General features: G+C 45.5%; 1 protein-coding gene across 2 annotated transcripts in view; it reads left to right on the top strand.

Annotated features, from left to right (window-relative positions):
* The window catches only part of LOC123756333 (peroxisomal N(1)-acetyl-spermine/spermidine oxidase), a 196,217-nt gene extending 183,383 nt beyond the window's left edge, over nt 1–12,834 (top strand). For both annotated transcript variants that reach the window (XM_069331389.1, XM_069331387.1), the window contains one exon: nt 12,562–12,834. In XM_069331389.1, the coding sequence (XP_069187490.1) occupies nt 12,562–12,696 (135 nt within the window). In that variant the 3' untranslated portion in view covers nt 12,697–12,834. The remainder of the gene's footprint in view (nt 1–12,561) is intronic.
* Nucleotides 12,835–13,222: the final 388 nt, after the last annotated feature.

Raw genomic sequence — 13,222 nt, 5'->3', positions numbered from 1 at the left:
ATATATATATATATATATATATATGTCGTACCTAGTAGCCAGAACGCACTTGTCAGCCTACTATGCAAGGCCAAATTTGCCTAATAAGCCAAGTTTTCCTGAATTAATATATTTTCTCTAATTTTTTTCTTATGAAAAGATAAAGCTACCCGTTTCATTATGTATGAGGTCAATTTTTTTTTATTTTAGTTAAAATCAACGTAGATATATGACCGAACCTAACCAACCCTACCTAACCTAACCTAACCTATCTTTATAGGTTAGGTTAGGTTAGGCAGGCGAAAAAGTTAGGTTAGGTTAGGTAGGTTAGGTCGTCGAAAAACAATTAATTCATGAAAACTTGGCTTATTAGGCAAATCGGGCCTTGCATAGTAGGCTGAGAAGTGCGTTCTGGCTACTACGTACGACATATATATATATATATATATATATATATATATATATATATATGCGAACAAGCCTGAATGGTCCCCAGGACTATATGCGAATGAAAACTCACACCCCAGAAGTGACTCGAACCCATACTCCCAGAAGCAACGCAACTGGTAACTACAGGGCGCCTTAATCCGCTTGACCATCACGGCCGTCAAAAGGAAGTGATAGCCGAGGCTATTTGAGCCACTTCCCCGACGGCAACTCGGATGGTAATCTTGGGCATAGCATTTCACCAAATCACCTCATTCTTTGGGGCACACGTGAGGAACACAAATGCGAACAAGCCTGAATGGTCCCCAGGACTATATGCGAATGAAAACTCACACCCCAGAAGTGACTCGAACCCATACTCCCAGAAGCAACGCAACTGGTAACTACAGGGCGCCTTAATCCGCTTGACCATCACGGCCGTCAAAAGGAAGTGATAGCCGAGGCTATTTGAGCCACTTCCCCGACGGCAACTCGGATGGTAATCTTGGGCATAGCATTTCACCAAATCACCTCATTCTTTGGGGCACACGTGAGGAACACAAATGCGAACAAGCCTGAATGGTCCCCAGGACTATATGCGAATGAAAACTCACACCCCAGAAGTGACTCGAACCCATACTCCCAGAAGCAACGCAACTGGTAACTACAGGGCGCCTTAATCCGCTTGACCATCACGGCCGTCAAAAGGAAGGATAGCCTCGGCTATCACTTCCTTTTGACGACCGTGATGGTCAAGCGGATTAAGGCGCCCTGTAGTTACCAGTTGCGTTGCTTCTGGGAGTATGGGTTCGAGTCACTTCTGGGGTGTGAGTTTTCATTCGCATATAGTCCTGGGGACCATTCAGGCTTGTTCGCATTTGTGTTCCTCACGTGTGCCCCAAAGAATGAGGTGATTTGGTGAAATGCTATGCCCAAGATTACCATCCGAGTTGCCGTCGGGGAAGTGGCTCAAATAGCCTCGGCTATCACTTCCTTTTGACGGCCGTGATGGTCAAGCGGATTAAGGCGCCCTGTAGTTACCAGTTGCGTTGCTTCTGGGAGTATGGGTTCGAGTCACTTCTGGGGTGTGAGTTTTCATTCGCATATAGTCCTGGGGACCATTCAGGCTTGTTCGCATTTGTGTTCCTCACGTGTGCCCCAAAGAATGAGGTGATTTGGTGAAATGCTATGCCCAAGATTACCATCCGAGTTGCCGTCGGGGAAGTGGCTCAAATAGCCTCGGCTATCACTTCCTTTTGACGGCCGTGATGGTCAAGCGGATTAAGGCGCCCTGTAGTTACCAGTTGCGTTGCTTCTGGGAGTATGGGTTCGAGTCACTTCTGGGGTGTGAGTTTTCATTCATATATATATATATATATATATATATATATATATATATATATGAAATATTATTATTATATTAGGAACATAAATTAATGACTTAGTTATGGTAGTTTAGGTTAGGTTAAGATTGGTTAGGTTAGGTTAGGTCTGCTGGTGGGGCTGGTTAGGTTAGGTTAGGTTAGGTTAGGTTAGGTAGCCGAAAAAGTTAGGTTAGGTTAGGTAGGTTAGGTCGTCGAAAAACAATTAATTCATGAAAACTTGGCTTATTAGGCAAATCGGGCCTTGCATAGTAGGCTGAGAAGTGCGTTCTGGCTACTACGTACGACATATATATATATATATATATATATATATATATATATATATATATATATATATATATATGAAATATTATTATTATATTAGGAACATAAATTAATGACTTAGTTATGGTAGTTTAGGTTAGGTTAAGATTGGTTAGGTTAGGTTAGGTCTGCTGGTGGGGTTGGTTAGAGTTGTACCGTTTATCATGTACTTCCTAATGCAAATGTTAATTTTTTTGTTAGTGTATTAATAGTTTATTAGGTCTTGCAGACGTCTCCAGTTCTTTGTGCACTGCGTGGCAGTTTGTGCAGTGGGTGAGAGGTCTAAGTATGTTTGAGTTCATCACACTTGTCTTGTATTGGTAGCGGCAGTCACCGAGGTCGTTTAAACACATACTGAAGATTGCTGGTGTGGTGGAAACTTCATTGGTGAAGGTGGCGTCTCTGGTCTTAATTTAATATATACGTATACGTATATATATTTAATATATACGAAAGGGTGAAAGATAATTTCACCGTCGATACCAAATTCGTGTGTGAATTTTCCTCTTTGTTCCGGACACAGATTAAAATGTCGTCACTGTATCTGCAATAGATTTGGAATTTACTTATAATGCTGAATGTTCTCTTTGCCAGGGATCCTATACGTTATAAATTAGATTATACATTATCATATACCTATAAATTAGCGAGCAGGAACCTAATGGAGAGCCTGGGGAGGCGTATACATGTCTCCTCACGGGTGGTGAAAGGTGACATCTATGTGCACCTCTCCAGAAGGCTTCTATGGGCGGTGTCTGAGATATCCAACTTTTGTGTCGAGTGGTCTTGGTACTTTGTTCATAAATAGGTTGACTGTAGTGTTGACGGCGACATTGGTAATATGGAGACAACGTCAAGTGATGCTATTATACCTACAGGTGTGTTGACCTTCATAATATTCCAGAAGTGGGCGACGGAGCTCAGGGTGTAAGTAAGGACACGAGGCGTCAGAATGGTGCTGAGTCGCTTGGCAAGGTTGAATGTTGCTGTGGGGATTTAGCTAGTACTTGGTCTCAGGGGGTTCCCTTGTTTGTGAGTTTTGACATTGTCATCGATGAATCCCAGGTTGTATACAACTCGGAGTTTTGGTAGGTATATACCTCCTTGTTTTGAATTGACTGTGTAAACTATGCAGTTGACTTTATTGTTATTTTCTTCAGTTGAGTTTCGGAAAATTTTCTTGAATTTCGTTTCATCCCGTAGAATGTGCTTCAGTTTTGTTATAAATTCTTGGGGATTGATGAGAAATAATGCAGCGGTTTTACCAACTCTGCCCATGGCGACATCCTTCATGAACCTGAGCTGTTATAATAATAATAATAACAATAATAATATTGATAATAACAATAATAATAATAATACACAGACAGTAATCACACTAACGTGGCTGTATCAGTGAGAAAATCGGTAGGAGCCGTGATGAGGGTTTTCTCATTGATGCATTACGTTAGTGTGATAACTCTCTGTGTATTGAAAGAGGAGCGTCAGAGGGAGAACAGTGCTAGATGACAGAGCCAGAGTGCATGGGTGGGGAAGGGATTGTGTGAAAACCCGGTTCTGGCATCAGTAGAAGCCTCAGCAAACCCTGGTGTGTTCAGTGTAACTCCAGGTTGCAATCCATATACCATGGCGCCATCATGGCGCCGACGGATTTTCTCAATAATAATAATAATAATAATTAGTAATGTAATAAACTGTCTTCTTATTGACTTAATATCATTGGATAAAAATTAACACTTGCGAACTTTTGAAATTTATAAGGAATTTACACCAAGTCTTTTGCACTCTCCTGAGTGCTTTATCAAGGTCTGAGTGTGTGGTTAGGACGAGACTTATATCTCAATGTCTAATGAGGCTGTTATCCTGGGTCCAGTCCCCTTATCCTTCTTGAGCGCCAGATGTGCGAGTATGGATTTTTGCAGTTTCCTCATAGCCCAACCTTGAGCGTCAGATGTGTAATGACCAATTTTACCCCACAAGTCTAGCACCGCACTGGGCGCCAGAATGTGAGATATTACTGGTTAGGAGGATGTGGATTCAAATGTTTCCATAGACAGACAATTGAATACACTCCGGAGGCGTGAGCAAGACGACAAAGATCAAAGTATTTCAAGTGGAGGTGAAGGCCAGGGGAGTCTTCAAGCAATTCCACAAGCAATACCAGACCTTCCTCACTTGGATCGTTCTCTCTGCAACTTTCTTGCAAGCAAATCTACCAAGTAGAGGATGGATTCTCACACCAAATTTTAATTTAGTGATTGGGGTTATGGGGGTTAGAACCTGGGCCAGCTAAAATCGATGACATAGTAGCAAATGGTTGAGAAAAGATGGCGGCCAGTACTGCAGAATGAGGACTGACATCAACAGCACGTGTCTTAGCACAAATAGGTTTATTCATAAACTTACTGACTAAATATACACGTTTATACATTTATACATTACATTTACGTTTATACATTATACAAAATATACATTTACGTTTCTTAAGAGTGTCACCACAACAACTGTCAAAACACCACTTTGCAGCAGGTCTCCGGACCCACCACTCTGATAGGTGCAAGGAGACCAAAATTCTTGACTCACTGGACAGGTCATCTCTAGGGGAGAGAGAGAGAGAGAGAGACTGAGGGAGAGAGAGAGAGAGAGAGAGGGAGAGAGAGAGAAAGAGAGGGAAAGAGAGATTGAGATTGAGGGAGAGAGAGAGAGAGAGAGAGAGAGAGAGAGAGAGAGAGAGTGTGTGTGTGTGTGTGTGTGTTTACTAGTTGTGTGTTTACTAGTTGTGTTTTTGCGGGGGTTGAGCTTTGCTCCTTCGGCCCGACTCTCAACTGTCAATCAACTGTTTACTAACTACTAACTTACTACTTTTTTTTTTTTTTTTTTCCCCACACCACACACACACACACACACACACACCAGGAAGCAGCCCGTGACAGCTGGCTAACTCCCAGGTACCTATTTACTGCTAGGTAACAGGGGCACTTAGGGTGAAAGAAACTTTGCCCATTTGTTTCTGCCTCGTGCGGGAATCGAACCCGCGCCACAGAATTACGAGTCCTGCGCGCTATCCACCAGGCTACGAGGCCCCCTGTGTGCGTGTGTGTGTGTGTGTGTGTGTGTGTGTAGGAAGGGGGGATGCGGTGGAAACTGCGGTGTGGGGGAGGGGACGGAGATGGTCACTTCAGGTCAGGTAGTGGGAGGGAGTGAGGGAGATGAAGGGGGTCCCACTGTGTGGGAGGGTTTTGGGGGGTAATGGGGATAATATCTGGTATGCTACAGAGGAAATGAGAAAGAGGGGGGGGGGGGATAATTTGTGTGTGTGTGTGTGTGTGTGTGTGTGTGTGTGTGTGTGTGTGTGTGTGTGTGTGTGTGTGTGGTCAGGGGTAGGGGAGAGTTGGATTGGGGGGCGAGTGTTTTGGGAGAGTGAGATGGGGGGGGGGGGGGTAAGAGGAAGGGGTGGAGTAAGAGTGTTTGGGACCTTATTGCCTTTGCCACAAGATGTTAAGACCCTCCTACCCTGACTAAGCATGTACTTTTGCGCGCGTGCATACGTGCGTGCGTGTGTACATGCGTCACGAGGGCCCCTTAAATGTCAACCTCTACCCGGAATGAGCCACTGAAATTTTAAATGTATATGATATGCTGAAGAAGAATTTGATAATATTTTACCTCACTTTGTACACCAGAATAATTGACAAAGAGGCGGTACATAGCAGTCAGCCTCCCATTCGCACAACCAAGTGAATAATAGAGATGTCTGGATGACGAAGTGCGAAGTGGTCCTCGTCCCTCCCACGTGGTCTTTACTAAGTGCTAGTAGATTGATGTCGGCTGTTCTACTCTATCTAACACAAAGCTCTGGAGTTAGTCACTATCGTTATGACTGTTGTGTTACAGTTCACTGCTTTACTGTGCCACTGTTCAGTATAGTCCAAAATATCCCTTCTATGTATCAATATGTAAGCAAAGCCTCGTGGCCCTCCCACCTCTGGAAACACAAACCGAAACTGTCTCTTTTTTCTGCTTGTTACAACTTGCAATAAAGTTGTTACATTTTGGCTTAACGTGTTTATGAGGTATTAGAACGTTGTTACAACCTGCTATATTGATTGTTATAACTCGTTAGGAGGTGTTAAAACTTTTTCGAATGTTGTACCAATGTCGTAGTTTCGGTTTGTGTTTGGCGGGACGTAGCCTGTGCTGGCGAATGTTCACTGTTAACACAAACTTCTAATGATATCACTATTTCTTCTTTCATATGCACGGTTTTACACTTTGTGATACCCTAGATCTGTGATCTGTCACTGTAAGCTTAATAAACCCGAGAATATGGACGATAATCGTGGAGCGCGACCCTCCCGCACTCTCCCACACGGCTGGCTCGACTCGACTCGTGTGTGTCTGTGTGTGTGTGTACTCACCTAGTTGTGTCTGCAGGATCGAACATTGACTCTTGGATCCCGCCTTTCGAGCATCGGTTGTTTACAGCAATGACTCCTGTCCCATTTCCCTATCATACCTGGTTTTAAAATTATGAATAGTATTTGCTTCCACAACCTGTTCCTGAAGTGCATTCCATTTTCCCACTACTCTCACGCTAAAAGAAAACTTCCTAACATCTCTGTGACTCATCTGAGTTTCAAGCATCCATCCATGTCCCCTCGTTCTGTTACTATTCCGTGTGAACATTTCGTCTATGTCCACTCTGTCAATCCCTCTGAGTATCTTATACGTTCCTATCATGTCCCCCCCTCTCCCTTCTTCTTTCTAGTGTCGTAAGGCACAGTTCCCTCAGGCGCTCCTCATACCCCATCCCTCGTAGCTCTGGGACGAGTCTCGTTGCAAACCTCTGAACCTTTTCCAGTTTCATTATATGCTTCTTCAGATGGGGACTCCATGATGAGGCGGCATACTCTAAGACTGGCCTTACGTAGGCAGTGTAAAGCCCCCTAAATGCCTCCTTACTTAGGTTTCTGAATGATGTTCTAACTTTTGCCAGTGTAGAGTACGCTGCTGTCGTTATCCTATTTATATGTGCCTCAGGAGATAGATTAGGTGTTACGTCCACCCCCAGGTCTCTTTCACGCGTCGTTACAGGTAGGCTGTTCCCCTTCATTGTGTACTGTCCCTTTGGCCTTCTATCTCCTAGTCCCATTTCCATAACTTTACATTTGCTCGTGTTGAATTCCAGTAGCCATTTCTCTTACCATCTCTGCAACCTGCTCAGGTCCTCTTGGAGGATCCTGCAATCCTCATCTGTCACAACTCTTCTCATCAACTTTGCGTCATCCGCAAACATCGACATGTAGGACTCTACGTCTGTAAACATGTCGTTAACATATACAAGAAATAGAATTGGTCCCAGCACCGATCCTTGTGGTACTCCACTTGTTACTGTTCGCCAGTCCGACTTCTCGCCCCTTACCGTAACTCTTTGGCTCCTTCCTGTTAGATAGTTCCTTATCCATGCTAGGACCTTTCCCCCCAACACCCCCGCCTGCCTCTCGAGCTTGAACAGCAGTCTCATGTGCGGTACTGTATCAAAGGCTTTTTGGCAGTCCAAAAATATGCAGTCTGCCCAACCATCTCTGTCCTGTCTTATCCTCTTTATTTTATCATAGAATTCCAGAAGGTTTGTTAGGCACGATTTCCCTGTCCAGAACCCATGTTGATGTTTGTTCACAAACCTGATGTTCTCCAGATGTGCAACCAGTCGTAGCCTAATTATTCTTTCCAGTATTTTACAGGGGATGCTTGTCAGTGATACAGGTCTATAGTTAAGTGCCTCCTCCCTATCACCTTTCGTGAAGATCGGCACGACATTTGCCTTCTTCCAGCAACTGGGCAATTCTCCTGACATAAGTGACTCATTAAAGATCATTGCCAGAGGCACGCTGAGGGCCTGTGCTGCTTCTTTTAGTATCCACGGTGATACTTTGTCTGGTCCAACTGCTTTAGTTGCATCTAGAGTTGTCAACTGTGTCATTACCTCCTCTGCTGTCACCTCTATATCTGATAGTCTTTCATCTAGGGTAACCCCTTCCAACAATGGGAGCTGCTCAGGCTCGGTAGTGAACACTCCATGGAAACTGGCATTCAGTGCCTCGCAGATTTCCTTGTCACTTTCAGTATATGCCCTCTCTGTCTTCTTTAGTCTTGTCACTTGGTCGTTCACCGACATTTTTCTTCTTATATGACTGTGTAGTAACTTAGGTTGTTTTTTCGCTTTGATTGCAATATCGTTCTCATAGTCCCTTTCCGATGTTCGTCTTATGTTAATGTAATCGTTCCTAGCTCTGTTGTATCTGATCCTGTTGTCCTCTGTTCTTTGTCTTCTGTACTTCCTCCACTCCTGCCTGCTGGCCATTTTTGCTTCTTGACACTGTCTATTAAACCATGGGTTATTATATTCCTTCTTATTTTTTCCCTTTACCGTTGGTATAAATCTTTCTTCGGCCTCCTGGCATTTCTGTATGACTAGGTACATCATATCTTGGACTGTTTTTCCTCTAATTTCTTCCTCCCACTGTACTTCACCCAGATAGTCCCTTATCCTCTTATAGTCCCCCTTTCCTGTAGTCAGCTCTCCTTTCCCAGATCTCTTGTCCCATGGTCATTAGTTTGAATTCCATCATGTAGTCAAAGACTAGGACACAATGGTCACTGGCCCCTAGAGGTATTTCATGCTCTAAATTCTCGATATCTTCTACGTTCTGGGTGAAAATCAGGTCTAATAGGCTCGGTGCATCTCCTCCTCTTTCCCTTGTGTCTTCCTTCACATGTTGTGTCAGGAAATTCCTGTCTATAACATCTACTAATTTTGCTCCCCACGTTTCGTCCCCTCCATGGGGATTCCTTGATTTCCAATTTATCTCTCCATGATTTAGGTCCCCCATGATCAGCAGCTTCGCTCTCATTCTGTGGGCTAGTGTTGCTGCCTTCTGAAGTTCATCTATACATGCTTTGTTGTTGTCATCATACTCCTGCCTGGGTCTTCTACTGTTTGGTGGGGGATTGTAGATTACCAAGATCACAATCTTCCTCCCATCTACTGTCAGAGTTCCATGTATGAAGCTTGTGCACTCATTGGTAACTCGATTTCCCAGGTCTTCAAACTTCCATTTCCGCTTTATTAGAAGTGCTACTCCCCCTCCCTGTCTCTGTGTCCTCTCTTTTCGTGTCACCTGGTACCCTTCAGGAAAGATTGCATCTGAGATCATGTCATTAATTTTAGTTTCCACAATTGCAACTATATCAGGATCTGCTTCACTCACTCTTTTTTTTATCTCTTCTGCTTTATTAGATACCCCATCAGCATTGGTGTACCAAACCTTGAGATTCTTCATGGAAACTCTTGTACCAGAGTTCTCCCTTTCTCTGGGGGTCTGGGGGGATCTGGGGGTGTCTGGGGAGTGACTGGGGGCAGGGGGGATCTGGGGGATCTGGGGGGTGTCTGGGGGATGACAGGGGGCGGGGAGGATCCGGGGGATGTCCGGGGGGATCCGGGGGGTGTCTGGGGGGGTCCGGGGGGTGTATGGGGGGTGAAAGAGGTCAGGAGGGGTGCTTGGGGGGCTACTGGGAGCTGGGCTTCTAGGAAGGTAGGTAGGAGGGTCTGGGGTAGAGCCTGGGTAGGTAGGTCTGGAGTAGGAAGGGCATACTGGGTCTGAAGATTAGGGAGGGCATAGAGGGGTTGGGAGATAGCGTAAGGTTGGGAGTCAGATAGAGGTTGAGAGGTTGGGAGGGGGAAGGATAGAGGGGGTGGGGGGAACCTCCCACCCCCCTCGCAAGGGTGGGGGGTCACATGGAAGGAGAGGGGATGAGGAGGGGTGAGGGCTGGGTAGGCTTTGGGTGTTGAGGGGATGAGGGCTGGGTGTGTTCTTGGGGTTGAGGGGATGAGGGCTGGATGGGTTTTGGGGGTTGAGGGGATGAGGGCTGGGTGGGTTTTGGGGGTTGAGGGGATGAGGGCTGGACGGGTTTTGGGGGTTGAGGTGATGAGGGGGTCCTTGGAATGTGGGATGAATTTGACTGCAGTGGGGTCAGAGGGGTCAAGGGATGTGTTGGGGAGATAAGCAGGGGTGGCTGGTTTGGGGAAGGGGTGACCTGAGAAGCAAATGTGAGCTGGTTAGCATGGGGTGGATTAGCACTGGGGTGGTAGCTGCGCTCAAATGGGAAGAGTTGTATTGTTGTTTGCTTGCTCTGTGGGCAATCTGTTCCTCCTTCGTCATGAATTTGTCAATATATACGTTGTAGTAATTTTCGCTACCTCTGAGTAAGTGTTTGTGATGCAGTATGTAATCCACTGCCTCTTCGTTAGTGAACTGTACCAGAACAGGTCGTTTCCTGTTACAGTTGTATGGCCCAATGCGTCGTTGAACTTGCACCTCATTCCCTGCCATCTGGGCTCTCATGTCTCTCAAGATCCCCTGTAGTTCCAAATCCTCAATCTCCATCCTTTCCTGCCTCGATGGTGCCCTGGCTTCAAGCAATCCATGGATTATGATTGTCCTCTTTCTCAGTTCAGGGTCATGCTGGTGGCCCTCTCCCTGGCTGACCCCCACCCCTCCCACACCCACTACTCCACCTACTACTACTCCCCCTTCCCCTGCCAAGCTTCCCTTATTCCTGCCAAATTCATTAGTAAGCCTAGATATTTCTCCTTGCCATTCTACCCTGCTCTTCTTGATTTCCTCTTGAATATAACCCATAAACTCTTGTTTGAGTCTTTGAACCTCGTCCTGTATCTTATTAAAGACTTCAGTTTTAATCCCCTGGATTAGACCATCTATCCAAACATCCCTCTTCTCTACAAATTTCCCAATCATCTTCACCACAAACCTATCTTCTTCCTCAATCATAATACTGTTGGACCTAGACACCCTTCCTGACCTAGTCATTGCTATAATGCAACCTTACCCACAGGGGTTCCAAGTATCTTACCGTCCTGCTAACACAATAGGTGAGTGAATCTCCAATCGTCGTCCCACGTGGTGGTAGAAGGGTTGCTGCCGGGGTGAGGTCACGCGGTCAGAGGCGGTGAGGTCTGCTCCACACTGCACACTGCACAGTACTTCCTCAACTATTTTGAATTACGCTATTTAAACTGTTTTTCTTCACTACCTTATGGCTTTGGTCAAAACCCAAGGTTTTTTCATTCACTTGTACACACTTTTTCACTTCGAAGTTGCCTGATTACCCCTCCCACTCCATTAGTGAACCAGGAGCTCCCAGCCCACGTCCGCCCAACACGATGGTCACAAGTCAAGTGTGTGTGTGTGTGTGTGTGTGTGTGTGTGTGTGTGTGTGTGTGTGTGTGTGTGTGTGTGTGAACGTACTTCACTTTTCTAAACGCACATTAATGACAATATGTACAAAGACACATCGAACCTTGTTTATGTAGGGCACATGTAAATCTGTTTATTTATGTATTAATGTATGTAGGTTAGATTAGTATTTTAAAAGCATTACAATCACCCTCTGTGGTTGATTAGCCGATAAATCGCTTACTATATGTTTAACAGATCTCTAACCATGTCCATGGAGGACAGAATACAATGTATATTTGCTGGTTAGCATTGTTAATGTTTGGTCAAGTCTGTTGTGGAAAAAGTCTAATATCATTATTTTTATAGATTATGTCACATTTCGTAATATCAATATTGTAACCGTTTCCAAACTATGGTTATCTACAGCACTGTTACCAGCCATAATTCTACATTCTTTCTGTTCTTCAATTCTAATCAGCAGTTTATGCCCTGTTTCCCCCCCACATACACCATTATAAGCTTTACAAGGTAATATATATATATATACACTCCCGGATTGCTATCCTCTCCTACTCTATTGTTAATAATTCTTTCCCTAATTGTATTTGGTTAATTGAAAACGATATTATGTCTTGTATCCCACATGTTTCGGGTCAGTGTACTAAAAAAAAGAAAGGTCCATTTCAAAACCATTTTCTTATCAGGATTCCTTGTGCGCCTTTCACTTATAGTATAAAGAATGCCATTAGCTTTACTGTGTGCTTTTTCAATGAACCACGAGGGATAACCAAAATCCAAAAAACGTATGTGACGTGTAGGTGTATAGTGTTGTTGTATGTGACGTGCAGGTGGTATTGTATTGTTGTATGTGACGTGTAGGTGGTATTGTATTGTTGTATGTGACGTGCAGGTGGTATAGTGTTGTTGTATGTGACGTGCAGGTGGTATTGTATTGTTGTATGTGACGTGTAGGTGGTATAGTGTTGTATGTGACGTGCAGGTGGTATTGTATTGTTGTCTGTGACGTGCAGGTGGTATAATGTTGTATGTGACATGCAGGTGGTATAATGTTGTTGTATGTGACGTGCAGGTGGTATAGTGTTGTATGTGACATGCAGGTGGTATAATGTTGTTGTATGTGACGTGCAGGTGGTATAATGTTGTATGTGACATGCAGGTGGTATAATGCAGTTGTATGTGACGTGCAGGTGGTGTCCTGGGCTGGAGAACACACCCACAACACTCGCTGCAGTACTGTCGACGGCGCTATGAAGACTGGCCAGCGGGAAGCTCTCAGGATCATTTCATTACTTCAGTCTTCACCATCTTCTGTAGTGTCCTAGACACCAGGCCAGTCCCACCCACCTGGCCAGTCCCAGTCACCAGGTCAGTCCCACCCACCTGACCAGTCCCAACCACCTAGCCAGTCCCACCCACCTGGCCAGTCCCAGTCACCAGGCCAGTCCCAGCCACCTGGCCAGTCCCAGCCACCTGGCCAGTCCCAACCACCTGGCCAGTCCATACCACCTGGCCAGTCCCAGCCACCAGGCCAGTCCATACCACCTGGCCAGTCCCAGCCACCTGGCCAGTCCATACCACCTGGCCAGTCCCAGCCACCAGGCCAGTCCATACCACCTGGCCAGTCCCAGCCACCAGGCCAGTCCATACCACCTGGCCAGTCCCAGCCACCAGGCCAGTCCATACCACCTGGCCAGTCCCAGCCACCTGGCCAGTCCATACCACCTGGCCAGTCCCAGTCACCAGGCCAGTCCATACCACCTGGCCAGTCCCAGTCACCAGGCCAGTCCCGCCCACCAGGCCAGTTCCACCCACCTGGCCAGTCCCACCCACTTGGCAAGTCCCACCCAC

Source organism: Procambarus clarkii, chromosome 25 (assembly GCF_040958095.1).
Source record: "Procambarus clarkii isolate CNS0578487 chromosome 25, FALCON_Pclarkii_2.0, whole genome shotgun sequence".
NCBI classification, from domain to species: Eukaryota; Metazoa; Arthropoda; class Malacostraca; order Decapoda; family Cambaridae; genus Procambarus; species Procambarus clarkii.
The sequence above is the reverse complement of the archived record's forward strand: the minus strand, read 5'-3'. Positions and strand labels throughout refer to the sequence as shown.